Source organism: Schistocerca americana, chromosome 3, assembly GCF_021461395.2.
Source record: "Schistocerca americana isolate TAMUIC-IGC-003095 chromosome 3, iqSchAmer2.1, whole genome shotgun sequence".
Classification (NCBI taxonomy): Eukaryota; Metazoa; Arthropoda; class Insecta; order Orthoptera; family Acrididae; genus Schistocerca; species Schistocerca americana.
The window spans coordinates 251342277-251355567 of NC_060121.1; the positions used below are offsets into that span (position 1 = coordinate 251342277).

At 41.0% G+C, this 13291-nt stretch overlaps 1 protein-coding gene across 1 annotated transcript in view; it reads left to right on the top strand.

Moving 5' to 3' along the window:
- Nucleotides 1-13291, top strand: part of LOC124606002 — a 141849-nt gene that overhangs the window by 75617 nt on the left and 52941 nt on the right. The window contains exon 7 of the mRNA XM_047137964.1: nt 9197-9344. Within this exon, the coding sequence (XP_046993920.1) occupies nt 9197-9344 (148 nt within the window). The remainder of the gene's footprint in view (nt 1-9196; nt 9345-13291) is intronic.

Sequence of the window (13291 nt, forward strand, 5' to 3'; positions counted from 1 at the left end):
GACGGGACTAGAGTGTAGAGTGTGGGACAGAAGGTTACAGGAGATTGAGGCCAGGATGGTTATGGGAGCGAAGGATGTATTGTGAGGGTATCTCCCATTTGCATAGCACAGAGGAGCTGGTGATGGAGGGAAGGATCCAGATGGCCCGGGTTGTGAATTAATCATTGAAATTGAGCATGTCATGCCCAGCTGCTGCATTCACAGGTGGCTCAGCCTCTGATGGGGCACCATAGTTCTTTGACAGACTGGAGTAAGAAGTGCTGGGTGGAGTGGATTGGACAGGTCTTGCATCTTGGCCTTCTACTAGGATATATCTCTATGAAAAGGCCTTGGAAGTGGGAGTGACTTAGGGATGAATATGATGATATGTAGGTTAGGTGGGTGAGGAGAAACCACTTTAGAAGGGGTGGGTAGAGTCTTGGGTAGAATGTCCCTCATTTCAGGTCATGATGAGAGATAATCAAAACCCTGATGGAGGATATGGTTTAGTTATCCTAGTCCATGATGATACTGGGTGATGAGAGGGGTGCTGATCGTTGGAGGTTTTGGGAGGATTGAGGGTATGTGAGGACATGCCACAGATCTGTTTGCAGACTAGTTATAGGGGTAGTGACTGTCTATGAAGCCCTTTGAGAGACTGTTAGCATATGGGACAAGGCGTTCTTGTCACAGCAGATAAGTTATCCACAGGTGCCCCGGGTGTACAGCAGGGATTTTTTGATGTTGAAGGGATGGCAGTGGTCAAAATGTAGGTCATCTTGGTGGTTAATAAGTTTAATATGGGCAGTGGTGTGGATGGAGCCATCAGAGAGGTGCAAGTCAATGTCCAAAAAGGTGATACACTGGGTTGAAGAGGACCAAGTGAAATGGATGGGAGATATGTGGTGTTGAGGTTGTGAAGGAATGAGGATGGGGTGTCCTGACCCTGGGTCCAGATCCTGAAAACATCATCAATTAACCTGAACCAGACTAAGGGTTGTGAGTTTTGGGGGCTAGGAAGGTTTCTTCTAGATGTCCCATAGGAGGGTGCCATTCAGGTGCTATAGCTATGCCATGGTTTTGTATGTATACCGTCCCTTCCTTCAAAGGAATTTATGTGTGTGTGTTTTCTATTCCAGAACAACTGCTTTCTCTGAAAGCTTAATATTTTAGCAGTCTTCATCATTGGGCCTGTCTGTGACTGCACCTCTGTGTGGTGAATAGCAGTCTATCATTTCCATATGGTTGTTATTCCATCCAGGACTTCCCATTGTTAGCTTTTGAAGCTGTCTTGAGTTATTCAGGACTGGCAACTGAATCTTTTGTGTTTGATTAATCTCCATGTAATTGTTCTCCTAAAATGTGTAATTTAAATCCTAATGCTGTGTAGCTATTGAGTGACACATGTGGTGATACAGCCAACTAAAAAAATTGTAAGTAATAGTATGTACGTCGTCTTAACAAAATGGTGGCGAGTACACACGTCACATTTGGTTCATGAGAAGGAATCCATCCAAAACTAATAGTGTTCTCATGGTTCCATGTAACATGTTCTGTTGCAGTAGATAGTGCATATTCCAGCAAGACGTCAGTCCTTCAATTGTGCACACACACTTGTACCTCCTAGTGTCTGCCAATGCACCATGCAGTCGCATCCACCCAGTCACACCGGACTCATAATCTGCCCTTCTAATACAATACTAACTACACTGGTGTCCAATATTAAAACAACAAATGGAAATTTTGCAGGGTTACATTTATTTTGCCAGCCACAAAACAGTATAAACAGGTGATAGTGTAATAGAAACAATGTAAAGAATACAGAACGTGAACAACTGTAACATGCATAATGGTAGACAAAAATGTTCTTCATTTTTTCCAACTTAAAGGATTTGCACACCCATTCCGACAACTGGTTAATGTGCTCAGTATGGGTGTGGCCACCATTGACAGCATTATTGGCCTGACAACGTCGGGGCACGATGTGAACAATGTAATCAGTCACACGTTGAGGCAGTAATGCCCTCTGGCAGAACAAGTCTTGGAGAGTGATTGGTGCTGACATGATGCAACCTGTCTTCCTAGGACATCCCAAACATGCTCTATATAATTGAAATTGGGAGAGTGTGCAGGCCATGCCGTGCATGCAATATCTTTCCATTTTCAAGAAAACAATGACAACCTGTACTCTTTGAGATCGAATATTATCACCCATCAGTACGAAGTCAGGGCCCACAATGTCTCACAACAACCACACACGAGGTCCCAAGATCTTATCACGATACCTGACACCAGTTAAACCCTGCCAATTCACCCATACAATTTCACGAAGAGTTGTTTGAGTGTTCAATGTAATCCTTGCACAAACCATTTGGGATCCTCCTTGATATCAGTCTCTTTCCACAATGTTTTGGTCCCGAAATGATGTTCCACATTCCCTCCAGATGAGAATCGAGAATCACTCTCCAGACCAAATCGGAACTCATGAAAAGAACATTGGCCCACTGTTCGACCATCCTGGTGCCATGTTGATGACTCCGCTCTAGATGTTTCCTTCTGTGAAGATGCATCAGAGTTACACATACAGCAGGTCTCTGACAAAACTGCCACTCTGCCAAAGCCTTCTGTACACTGTTTGCCTCAACACAACACATCCAGCGGATGCTGTGAGGTCAGATGCCAGATGCCGTGCAGTACTAAGGTGGTACTGTCATGCCCTTACACCAAATAATTGTCCTATCTCTGATGTCACACATGGTCAGCCCTGCCCTAGTCTTCGGTCTACAGTTTTGATCTCTATAAATTGTCGTCACATTAGAGAAACAATAGAACGATCCACTTCAAGCCATCAGGCCACATCAGTTGTCCTGCCTCCATTCTTCGTATGACCCCTCACAGCAGAGGGTCTGGTAGGCATCTTCTCTGTGCCGTGCTGCACCGTCTGTGACTGTAAGCAGTGATTGTGGATGTGGGACTGTTCAGCAAACACTACCCCGTTTGGTAGGTGCCCTCACGTCATTGTTCGCGTGGTTGTCCATTGACTGGAACGCCATCTTGTGTACAGATCACAGACAGACAGACATCTGTTGACAGTTTGTATGATTATATCATGAATTAGACATAGGCCAGAGGCATATCGTTTTGTTGCTTTAATTTTGGACACCAGTGTATTATCATTTTCCATCTCATTTATTAAACAAAGTTGATAATTTTTGTTTTGTCAAGACTCTAGTATCACTGCGAGCTTGATGTACTATGTGAGTTTCTATATAAAAACACAGAAATGTTGTTATTTCTCACTTTTATTCTCTTTGAGCAATGGAAGAGCCATTATTCTGAATCTCAGTCATTTACCTTGTAGCATGATCAAAGTTTGCTACAGCCTTTCATATCTGTCATTAGATATTTTAATTTATTTGACTGCATTTACATAACTATACCAAGAATGTATTTAAATGTTAGTTGTGTTTCTGTTAAATGTGTGGTCTTATAAAGCATGAAAACCACACTTTGTATTATGTTCCCCCTCTCTTCTTCCTCTTTTATTTATCACATACATATCCAGAAGTGTGTGTGTGTGTGTTTTATTTTATATGCTAGTTGATTAAGAAGCAGTTATCACATACAGTAGAACCCCTCTAATCTGTCACCTTCAGGACCAGGTCCATGGTCGGAACGAAAAAAAGGTCGGATTATCTGAAAAATCTAATATTTATTGCAAAAAATATAAAAATACATTTAGTGCAAAAAATTGAACAATTTAAGAACTAAAGACATCTACAGTAATATAAAAAGATGTGTTAAACAGTATATTAACTAAAAACTGTCTACACACACTATAATATGTATTGGTTTTAAAAGGAAAAACGACAAACAAGTTACAGTACTGTACTGTATTTAATAACGTATAAGCGAGAATATACTGTAAACTAAAAATGTTTATAGCACTGATAAGAAATTTTTTACAAAGAGATAAACTACTGTATATAAAAACTAAGAAATGATATACTGTCCGCCTTGTTTTTACAGTGAAAACGAAAACAAATTACTTGGAAAAAAAGTCAGTGATACATTTTTGCTTAGCAAATGTTATTCTAGATTTAGCTGCAGTCTCCCTCCATCTTTTATCCACAAAATGTCCATTGGAATTGAAGTTGGATTCTGCTCGAGGTATTGAAGGGCGATGTCAAAAGCGTTTTTTGCATCATTGTGTGAAATCCGGGTGGGGGGTTCGTCTTCGCCGTCCGAGTCCTCATTACAGTTTCCTTGCTAACAGCGGCAACAATCTGGTTGTCAGTGAGCTCTTCATAAGTGTCACAGTCTTCGTCACATTCGTTGATCCACTCTTCAACTTCATTGGCAGGGACGTTCGGCTCCAGAGTTTGTAGATCTTTAACGATTTCCAGTGCGTTTTTGTTTTGCTCATCTTCGGTATGCTCATTTTCAGTTACAACTTGTGGGCAAAGCTTACGCCACGATTTCCGCAGAGTGTCAGGTTTCAGTTCATCCCATGCTGCAGCGATTGTGTAGATAGCATCTTTGATGTTCAGGGATTTCATTGCCTCAAATAAGTTATGACCTTCAGATTTTTCCAAGATTTAGCTGACATACTTTCTGTGATATTGCCTTTCTAACCATTCTATAACACCTTGATCCATTGGTTGGATGAGTGAGGTCACATTAGAAAGCAGAAAGAGAGCTTTTATGTCCCCTTTCACCAAATCTTCCTCAGATTGATGTGATGGTGCGTCATCCAACAGCAGTAGAGCACGAACAGGCAGTTTTTTTGCTTCAAGTCTTTTTCGAGCGATGGCACAAACTCGTTGAAAAACCAGGATTTTTAAAGGTTACAGTCCATCCAAGCAGTTTTTTGATTGCGGTAATAAACCGGCAAGGAAGATAAGTTTATATTTTTGAATGCCCTTGGCTTCTTATATTTGCCAATGACGAACAAGGGGAGCTTGTGGGTACCATCTGCGTTGCTACAAGGCATGACTGTTATTCTATCTTTTACAAGTTTCGTTCCTACCATGGATTCGTTTGGAGTTGTGAGCGGCTTTGTTGGCAACATTTTAAAGTTCAGCCCTGTCTCGTCGATGTTATATACTTGGCAGCGTAACAGTTCATTTTCTTCTACAATTTCTTGAAACTTAACAGAAAGCTCCTTAGCAGCTGTGGCATCGGCAGATAGTTTTTCACCGGAAATAGAAAAAATTGGGCACCATGACGGGTTTTCCAACGATCAATCTAGCCTTCACTGGCAGCAAATTTGCTTTCGGCTTCCAGTTTTTTGTGCAAAACTATCACTTGTTCTTTGAGAATTGGCCCGGATGTTGGAGTTCCTTTCCTTCTTTCTTGACAAAACCACATCCACAATGCGTTATCAAGCAGTTCAAGTTTAGACTTTTTTAATGTTTTGCGATTCTTCAGAGTGTTTTCATCATCAATCGTAACTGTATAGGATTCAATGTCTTTCCGATTCTTCCTCCAATCCTTAACTGTCGTAATACCTACATTCAGTCCCATTGCAATTTTTTGGAGTGATTCTCCTTCGTCCAGTCTCTGTAGCACTGCTAATTTTTAATTTAGTGAAAGAGTTACGTGTTTATGTTTGAATCCAGACATGTTGAAAAATAGACAACTGTACACGCAATAAATCTACAGTAATAAGTACTGAAGAGAACACGGAATGAAGCAAATGACGACGTCTTTTAATCCCAACAAAGGATAAAACTGCACAATAACGTATAGTATAACAATATGCACAATGATAGACACCGCAACAATGGCCCGATAGGTGTCCAGTCGGTGACAAGTCGGCACAGGCTCGCGAGCCTAAGCATGGTCGGACTAACCAGAGTGACGGACCATCCAAGGTCGGATTAGAGGGGTTCTACTGTACATATCCAGTAGTGTGTGTGTGTGTGTGTGTGTGTGTGTGTGTGTCAGTTTGCTGTAATCTTTATTGTCTTCCCTGTAAGATAAGTTTCCATTCCCATTTGTGATGACTTCACACTTATAAGAATGTTAAACTGTAATCTTTCCACACTCTCAAATACACCCCCCCCCCCCCCTCCTATTTTTATGTAGATACTGAGATAATTTTGAGTGAGATTCATCTTGGGAAACTGCTTCCAAGAAATCAATCCATAGCCTTTCTAAATATGTTGTGTATATTTCTTTCAGGCCTTATAAATGAATGCAGTTCTTTATGTGTGTAATTATTTTCATAATTTTCTCTTTTTAGTGCCTTACTAGTGCCACTTTTTAACCATTCAGACAAGAATCTTCCATATTTTAGCAAGACACAAAATAAACTAGGCAAGTGAACATTCATAACAGATTAAGATTAATATGGGCCACAATTCACAGGTGCCCTCAGGGACTCAGCATTCGTTTGCTGAGAATGAGCTTCACGACCCTCAGGGTTCCTGAGCTGGGGACTGGTAAGCACTGCCAGTCCCATCACCATAAGTTCTGGGCATGCTTCAGCAATCACTGTACAGCATGGCAGGTGAACATTGGGTGTCACAGGGAATGGGGACCTTAGCTTGACCACCCAAATCACGAGGATGGTAAAAACCTGTATAAACAATCTCTCAATCTCAAAGTGTGCTGCACACTGATGAGATGCATGGCTGTTGAGATGGAACAGTCATTAGCGGGGCAACCTACGGGTAACCCGCCACTCCTCTGTTGTATGAGGTTTATCTAGGCACATGGGACTCTGTCTAGGTGGACTTTTAAATCTCTAGCTGCTCGTGACACCAAAATGAATCTTTTGAAAGTTTCTTTTCCTCCTCCTGAGCAGAATGAATGGGCCTATGGAAGGCACCAACATCCATTCAGATGAGAGGGCTCAGGTAGCCAGTCCTCCAGTAAACAGTAACAGAATGCATGCTGGTTGTCAGAATATGCTTATCGTAGTTAAGAAGAAAGAGGGTATCTTTGATAAAGTTTCACTGTTTTGTATACAAGAAAGGTTTAGAGGGCATTGGGGGAACTTTAAAATCCCTCAAGCACTTATGGAATGGGATGCTCTTGGTCAAAATGTCTAGTTCCCAACAATTGAAGAACCTCACGAAAGCTCAATGCCTTGGGGAGTATGCAATTGAAACCGAACTGCACAACACCATAACAACAGCAAAAGTGTTGTGTGTTGCAGGGTTCTTGTTGACATTCTCTGAGAAGAACTGAGAGCCTACTGGTCCTGGGAAGGCACTATGGATGTGCACAAAATTCTGAAAAGGGTGAATGGCAGTATTGCCAAGTCAGACACTTTTACTATTACATTTTACAGCAGCAAGCTTCCGGAGCATGTCAAAGCAGGTTTCCTTCATCCAGGACATAAAAACAACAAAGCACATTCCATATAGTGAAGCCGATATTATCATGGCTGCCACACGTGAGGGACCAGAAAGCCAGAGCCCGGAAGACACTACATATTGTGAAGTGCCTAAGCCTGTCTGCTCAAGATTGTCTCAAGAGTTTACTGTCTTTGATGCAAAATTATATGCGACCTTGCGAGCAATCAAGCAAATGAGGCGTTCTTCCAGTGCTAAATATATTATCATTTCAGATTCTCTAGGTGCCCTTCACTCTCTACAATGTCTGTACCCAGCACATAAAGTAGTTCAGAATATCCAGGATGTCTTCCTCCAACTATGATGATTGAGGAAGGAGGTATCTTTTTGCTGGGTACTAAGGTCCATGTGTATTGTGGGGAATGAAGGGGCAGATCTACTAGCAGAGGAGGCATGTCGTGATTCTCAGGTAGTTCAGTGTACCATCCTCATGCATGCTATAGGCTCTCTGTTGAGAACCAGTCGTGCCTCAGTGGAAGGATGAGTGGCTGGATGTGACAGACAATAAGCACCATTCTAGTGAAGCTCACAGCACGGCCGTGGCGTACCTCCTTCCAGCCACATTGATGACCCAAGTTCCTCCTTAGTCATCTTCGCATAGGCCACAACCCTATGACGCACAACTTCTTGTTCCTGTGAGAGGACCCTCCGATGTGTGGTGCTCGTGGCTGAACTACAAATAAAACACAGTCCAATAAAATATGGCGCACAGTGGTCGATCGGTGGGCAGTGGCGGATTTGTTAATGGATCTGTCTTTCATTTTAGATAACATTCAAATGAATGTGGTTAGTTTTGAAGTTTTGTAAATTGTCCAACATTTTTTCAAAGATTGTTGGGAGGTGATTTTAATGCATTAACAGGATGACTGGCTCACCCATGTTTTTTGTAAGTGAGCAGCCAGTCACATTTCCATGTGCCTTTGTTTTAGTTTGTTTGTCATTGTGTTTTAAATCTTGTGTATAGTACCTTTTACTATTTCTCTGTTGTCTTACTGCATATGCGATAGAATGATTAAGTGACCAATTTCAGTGAGATAGGAGTGAGTGCATGAGTGTGCAACAACTTTAGAGATCTTATTGATTTTTTGTTTTTGTTTTAATGAGCATGAGGGCATTGATAACCTTGCAGTTGAGTGCCCGTAACCTACACACACACACGCACACACACACACACACACACACACACACACACACACACACACACACACACACACACCCTACTAGTTGGGCCATATGAGTACTGATGACAGGCAGACTCAAAGTATCACCTCACATCACTCCTCTTTCAAGCTTTATGGATTTCCCTTGTTGAACTTACAGAACATTGAGATTTCTAAATTCTCAATTGATCTTTTTGAAGAAAAGGTAGTGTACATTGTAAATTTCACTGGAACTATATGTATTAGCTCAAACTTTACCTTGCCATTCTTCGAGTATGGGGAAGTGTTTGTAATGGGTAACAACAGATCACCAGTGAAGACCCACCATCCATTTCATAATATAGAAAGTACGGATAAACATTTTCATTGAAGTGTGTATTCAGGTCAATTGTAGGAGGTTAAAATAATGTTGAGACGTGTGTGTGTGTGTGTGTGTGTGTGTGTGTGTGTGTGTGTGTTTTGTTTGTTTATTTCCCTTTTTAATTTCAGTATTAAGAAATTCACATTAATTGGTATACAGGGAAAAGATACTACCCATCACAATTACTGGTAGCATTGTAGCACATAGTTTTAGGATTCTCCTATGAACTAGGATGTTACATGAAGTATCTGTTTAGTTTTGTAAAGAAGTAGCTGGAACCCACAATTTGAAAGAAGAAAGCAACAAACTGATACCAGTTTTAATTTTTTCAGTTCTTTCTACGGCTGAATTATCTGGAAATGCATAGAACATATGGCTGTGCAGCCAATCCCCAACGAGCTCGTCCTCTGTGTGATTTCTGTGGGCGCAAATTCTGTCAGCCTCAGAAACTGAAGGTTCACATCAAACGTATGCATAGTGGTGAGTTGATAACTGCAGGAAACCTGGTATTGTCTGATAAATTTAGTCCTCTTTGTTAACTTGATTTTGTTTATGTTTAACGTGTTTGAGAAAGAATGAAAGAGCAACATAAAGTGGCAATGCCTCCCATGTCTTACTTTCCTGCCCCTGTAGAATTTTGACTGCTCATTCTGCCACTGGTTTCCCCAACATTCTCATTAGCAAATCTGTCCTTCAACAGACAGAGACTGCTCATTGTATTTGCCAACTGGTGTAATCTGTGACAGATCAATGAAATAAAGAAAAAAGAATAAGCAGACATAGACAGGCTGTACCGTTAACACTCAATACAGTATTGCAATATATACTGTTCGTTTCAAAGGAATGACTTGAATCCTTGGTTTTAATATGATTACTGCACTATTTTTGAAAGGGTGACAGAGCTCCGCATCAGGAATTTAGTTCTTCTCCCATTACACTAGTTAATGTCAATCAATGTTTCTATTATCCTCTCATTCTCCTGCTTGGGTATGTCATATCCCAGTAAATACAATTTTTCAGCATGTAACAATTGTTTCTCCATTATTGTAATTTATCACTTGTTTACCTATACAATCTGAAAATCTGTTTTTAATTTTCCAATTTTTTTTCCTTGTATTGCTCAACTACTCTTCTCTTTTTAATGCCGTGCTTCACTTTCCCATCCCTGTCTGTGTTTCTCTCTGCTACATTTCTTTCTCACCATCTTCTTCTTTGTCTCTGTCTTAATAGCTGTCCTCTCTTGTGTTCTTAGCTTCTCAGCTTTCTCTCTCTCATGGACTATAGACCCAGTTTTACTTCAAAGTTATTATTAAAAGGCATTGTTAATGCAGATGGTGCATTAAGCATGTAAAAGGAAAGCTGTGAATAAATTACAAAATTCTTTGATAAATTACTGGTCTGCGATGGTCTGTAGGGAAGGCTATAAGTGATACAGTCATCAATGGCAATACTGGACAACAAGCCTCCTGATGAGTACAAAGTGAAGAATTTATTCAAGGACATATAAATAACAAATATAAAGCTGGAGGTGACATAGTGGTAGAGCTCCAAAAGCTTCAATGTCAAAAACATTATGCAGCTATGGATGTTGCAGTTTGTCACTTTAAAAAATCCTACTGCATCATAGCTGTACCATTACTGAAACTGTAGAAGAGTGGATGAAAACTAACAGTCAAAGCATAGAGAATGAAAAATCTAGGATGTGTTATATAATTCTATATGAGAATCTGGCATAAACACAACAAAAAATTAAGCTTGATCATATTCGCCAAATAGATGTGGTGTTCAGCAGCGGACACTCATGTAAAAGGCACACAGTGCCACAAAAGTTGTTACATGGTGCATGATTTGCAAACAGATAGTGTGTGTATGTGCAGTCATTCGAATGTGCTTGGGCAAAGAGGTAGGTGGCAAGAGAAGAATATATATGTAGAGAGGAAAAATGAACAGTAAAAAAGGACCTATTGTATTTGTATGCCTGGTGCTCGGTGCAACCTTCAGTTGATGGTTAGTGATATATCCTCAGATAGATATGTGTAGTATTATTTGTCTCGTAAACACTTGAACAAGATGAAATATAACATTAGTTTTATTTAACTGTGCCCATGAAAAAATTGTTGTAGAGTGATACAGAAAATCATATGAAGAGGATTCAGAACTGGGAGAGAAAAAAACAGTTAGAATATTTCGATTGGCATGCACAGATAACGTATTGGGCTTACAAAAATGTCTGTAAGTGAAGAATAGTTCTGAAGAGCTCTACAATAAAGTAAAAATGACTACATGTTACATACAAGAAAACAGAATGTATGACAAAAATTGAAAAGGCTCCCAGGAGTTTTGGGGTTAATAGAAGGAATAAAAGTTCTTAACAAGGTGGTGACGAGTAGCTATAGCTAGGAGATCAAATAACAAAGGCACTAAACAATAAGCTGCCGATAACACAAGAGCTTAAAATAAAACATCTAGACACAGTTATCAAACCTTCATGCTTGCCTGCAGCAATAGCTGTACATAATTGGAAAATGTAGGGGGGAAGATATAAGAAGGAAAGAAAGAAATATGTTGCTATAAATCTTGAGCCAAAAAGAGGAAGATACACTATGTGATCAAAAGTATCCGGACACCAGGCTGAAAATGACTTAAAAGTTCGTGGCGCATTCCATTGGTAATGCTGGAATTCAATATGGTGTTGGCTCACCCTTAGCTTTGATGACAGCTTCCACTGTTTCAGGCATATGTTCAATCAGTTGCTGGAAGGTTTCTTGGGGAATGGCAGCCTATTCTTCATGGAGTGCTGCACTGAGGAGAGGTATTGATGTCGGTCAGTGAGGCCTGGCATGAAGTCATTGTTCCAAAAAATCTCAAAGGTGTTAGGATTCAGGTCAGGACTCTGACCAGGCCAGTCAATTACAGGGATGTTATTGTCGCGTAACCAGTCCGCCACAGGCCGTGCATTATGAACAGGTGCTTGATCGTTTTGAAAGATGCAATCGACATCCCCGAATCGCTCTTTAACAGTGGGAAGCAAGAATGTGCTTAAAACATCAATGTAGGCCTATGTTGTGATAGTACCATGCAAAACAACAAGGGGTGAAAGCCCCCTCCATGAAAAACGCCACCGCACCACATCATCACCGCCACCGAATTTTACTGTTGGCACTACACACGCTGGCAGATGACGTTCACTGGTCATTCGCCATACCCACACTATATCATCGGATCACCACACTGTGTGCTGTGATTTGTCACTCCACACTACAGTTTTCCACTGTTCAATTGTCCAATATTTACACTCCTTACTCCAGGCGAGGTGGTGTTTGGCATTTACCAGTGTGATGTATGGCTTATGAGCAGCCGCTCGGCCATGAAATCAAAGTTTTCTCACCTCGCACCTAACTGTTATAGTACTTGCAGTGGATCCTGTTGCAGCTTGGAATTCCTGTCTGACAATCTGGATAGATGTCTGCCTATTACACACTATGACCCTCTTCAACTGTCTATGGTCTCTGTCAATCAACAGACGAGGTCGGCCTGTACGCTTTTGTGCTGTATGTGTCCCTTCACGTTTCCACTTCACTGTCACACCAGAAACAGTGGAAATGTTTAGACGTATCACACCCAATCATGTGATACGTGACACCCAATCACCTGACCAAGTTCGATGTCTGAGTGTTCTGAGGAGTGCCCCATTCTGCTCTCTCATGATGTCTAATGACTACTGAGGTCGCTGATGTGGAGTACCTGGCATTAGGTGGCACCACAATGCACCTAATATGAAAAGCGTTTATTTTTGGGGGTGTCCAGATACTTTTGATCACATAGTGTAGGTGGAATAGACTGTGACTTAACAGGATTGCAACAGAAGAAAAAAGGAAGAATTCTTGAGTAAGAGATAGTGCAATTTTAAATTAATTTCGTGGGAATGGACAGCTACCCATTCTGGAAACATCCCCCAGACTGTGGCTAAGCCATGTCTCCGCAATATCCTTTCTTTCAGGAGTGCTAGTTCTGCAAGATTCGCAGGAGAGCATCTGTAAAGTTTGGAAGGTAAGAGACGAGATACTGGCAGAAGTAAAGCTGTGAGGATGGGGCGTGAGTCGTGCTTGGGTAGCTCAGATGGTAGAGCACTTGAGTGCGAAAGGCAAAGGTCCCGAGTTCGAGTCTCGGTCTGGCACACAGTTTTAATCTGCCAGGAAGTTTCATTTAATATGACCATTGCCTCTTTTTAGGAACCATCATGGGACCAACAACTACTTAAAAAAAAAGTGTTAACGTTTCTCAATTTCCAACGTCATGTGTGAAAAATGACATTTCTTGGTTTGTTAACAGAAGTAACTGAAGCAATGGTGACGATTTGAAATATTAAGCAATATAAGGGTAACTATGCTGGGAAAGAAAGCATTTAAAGTGGACTGTCGCATGAC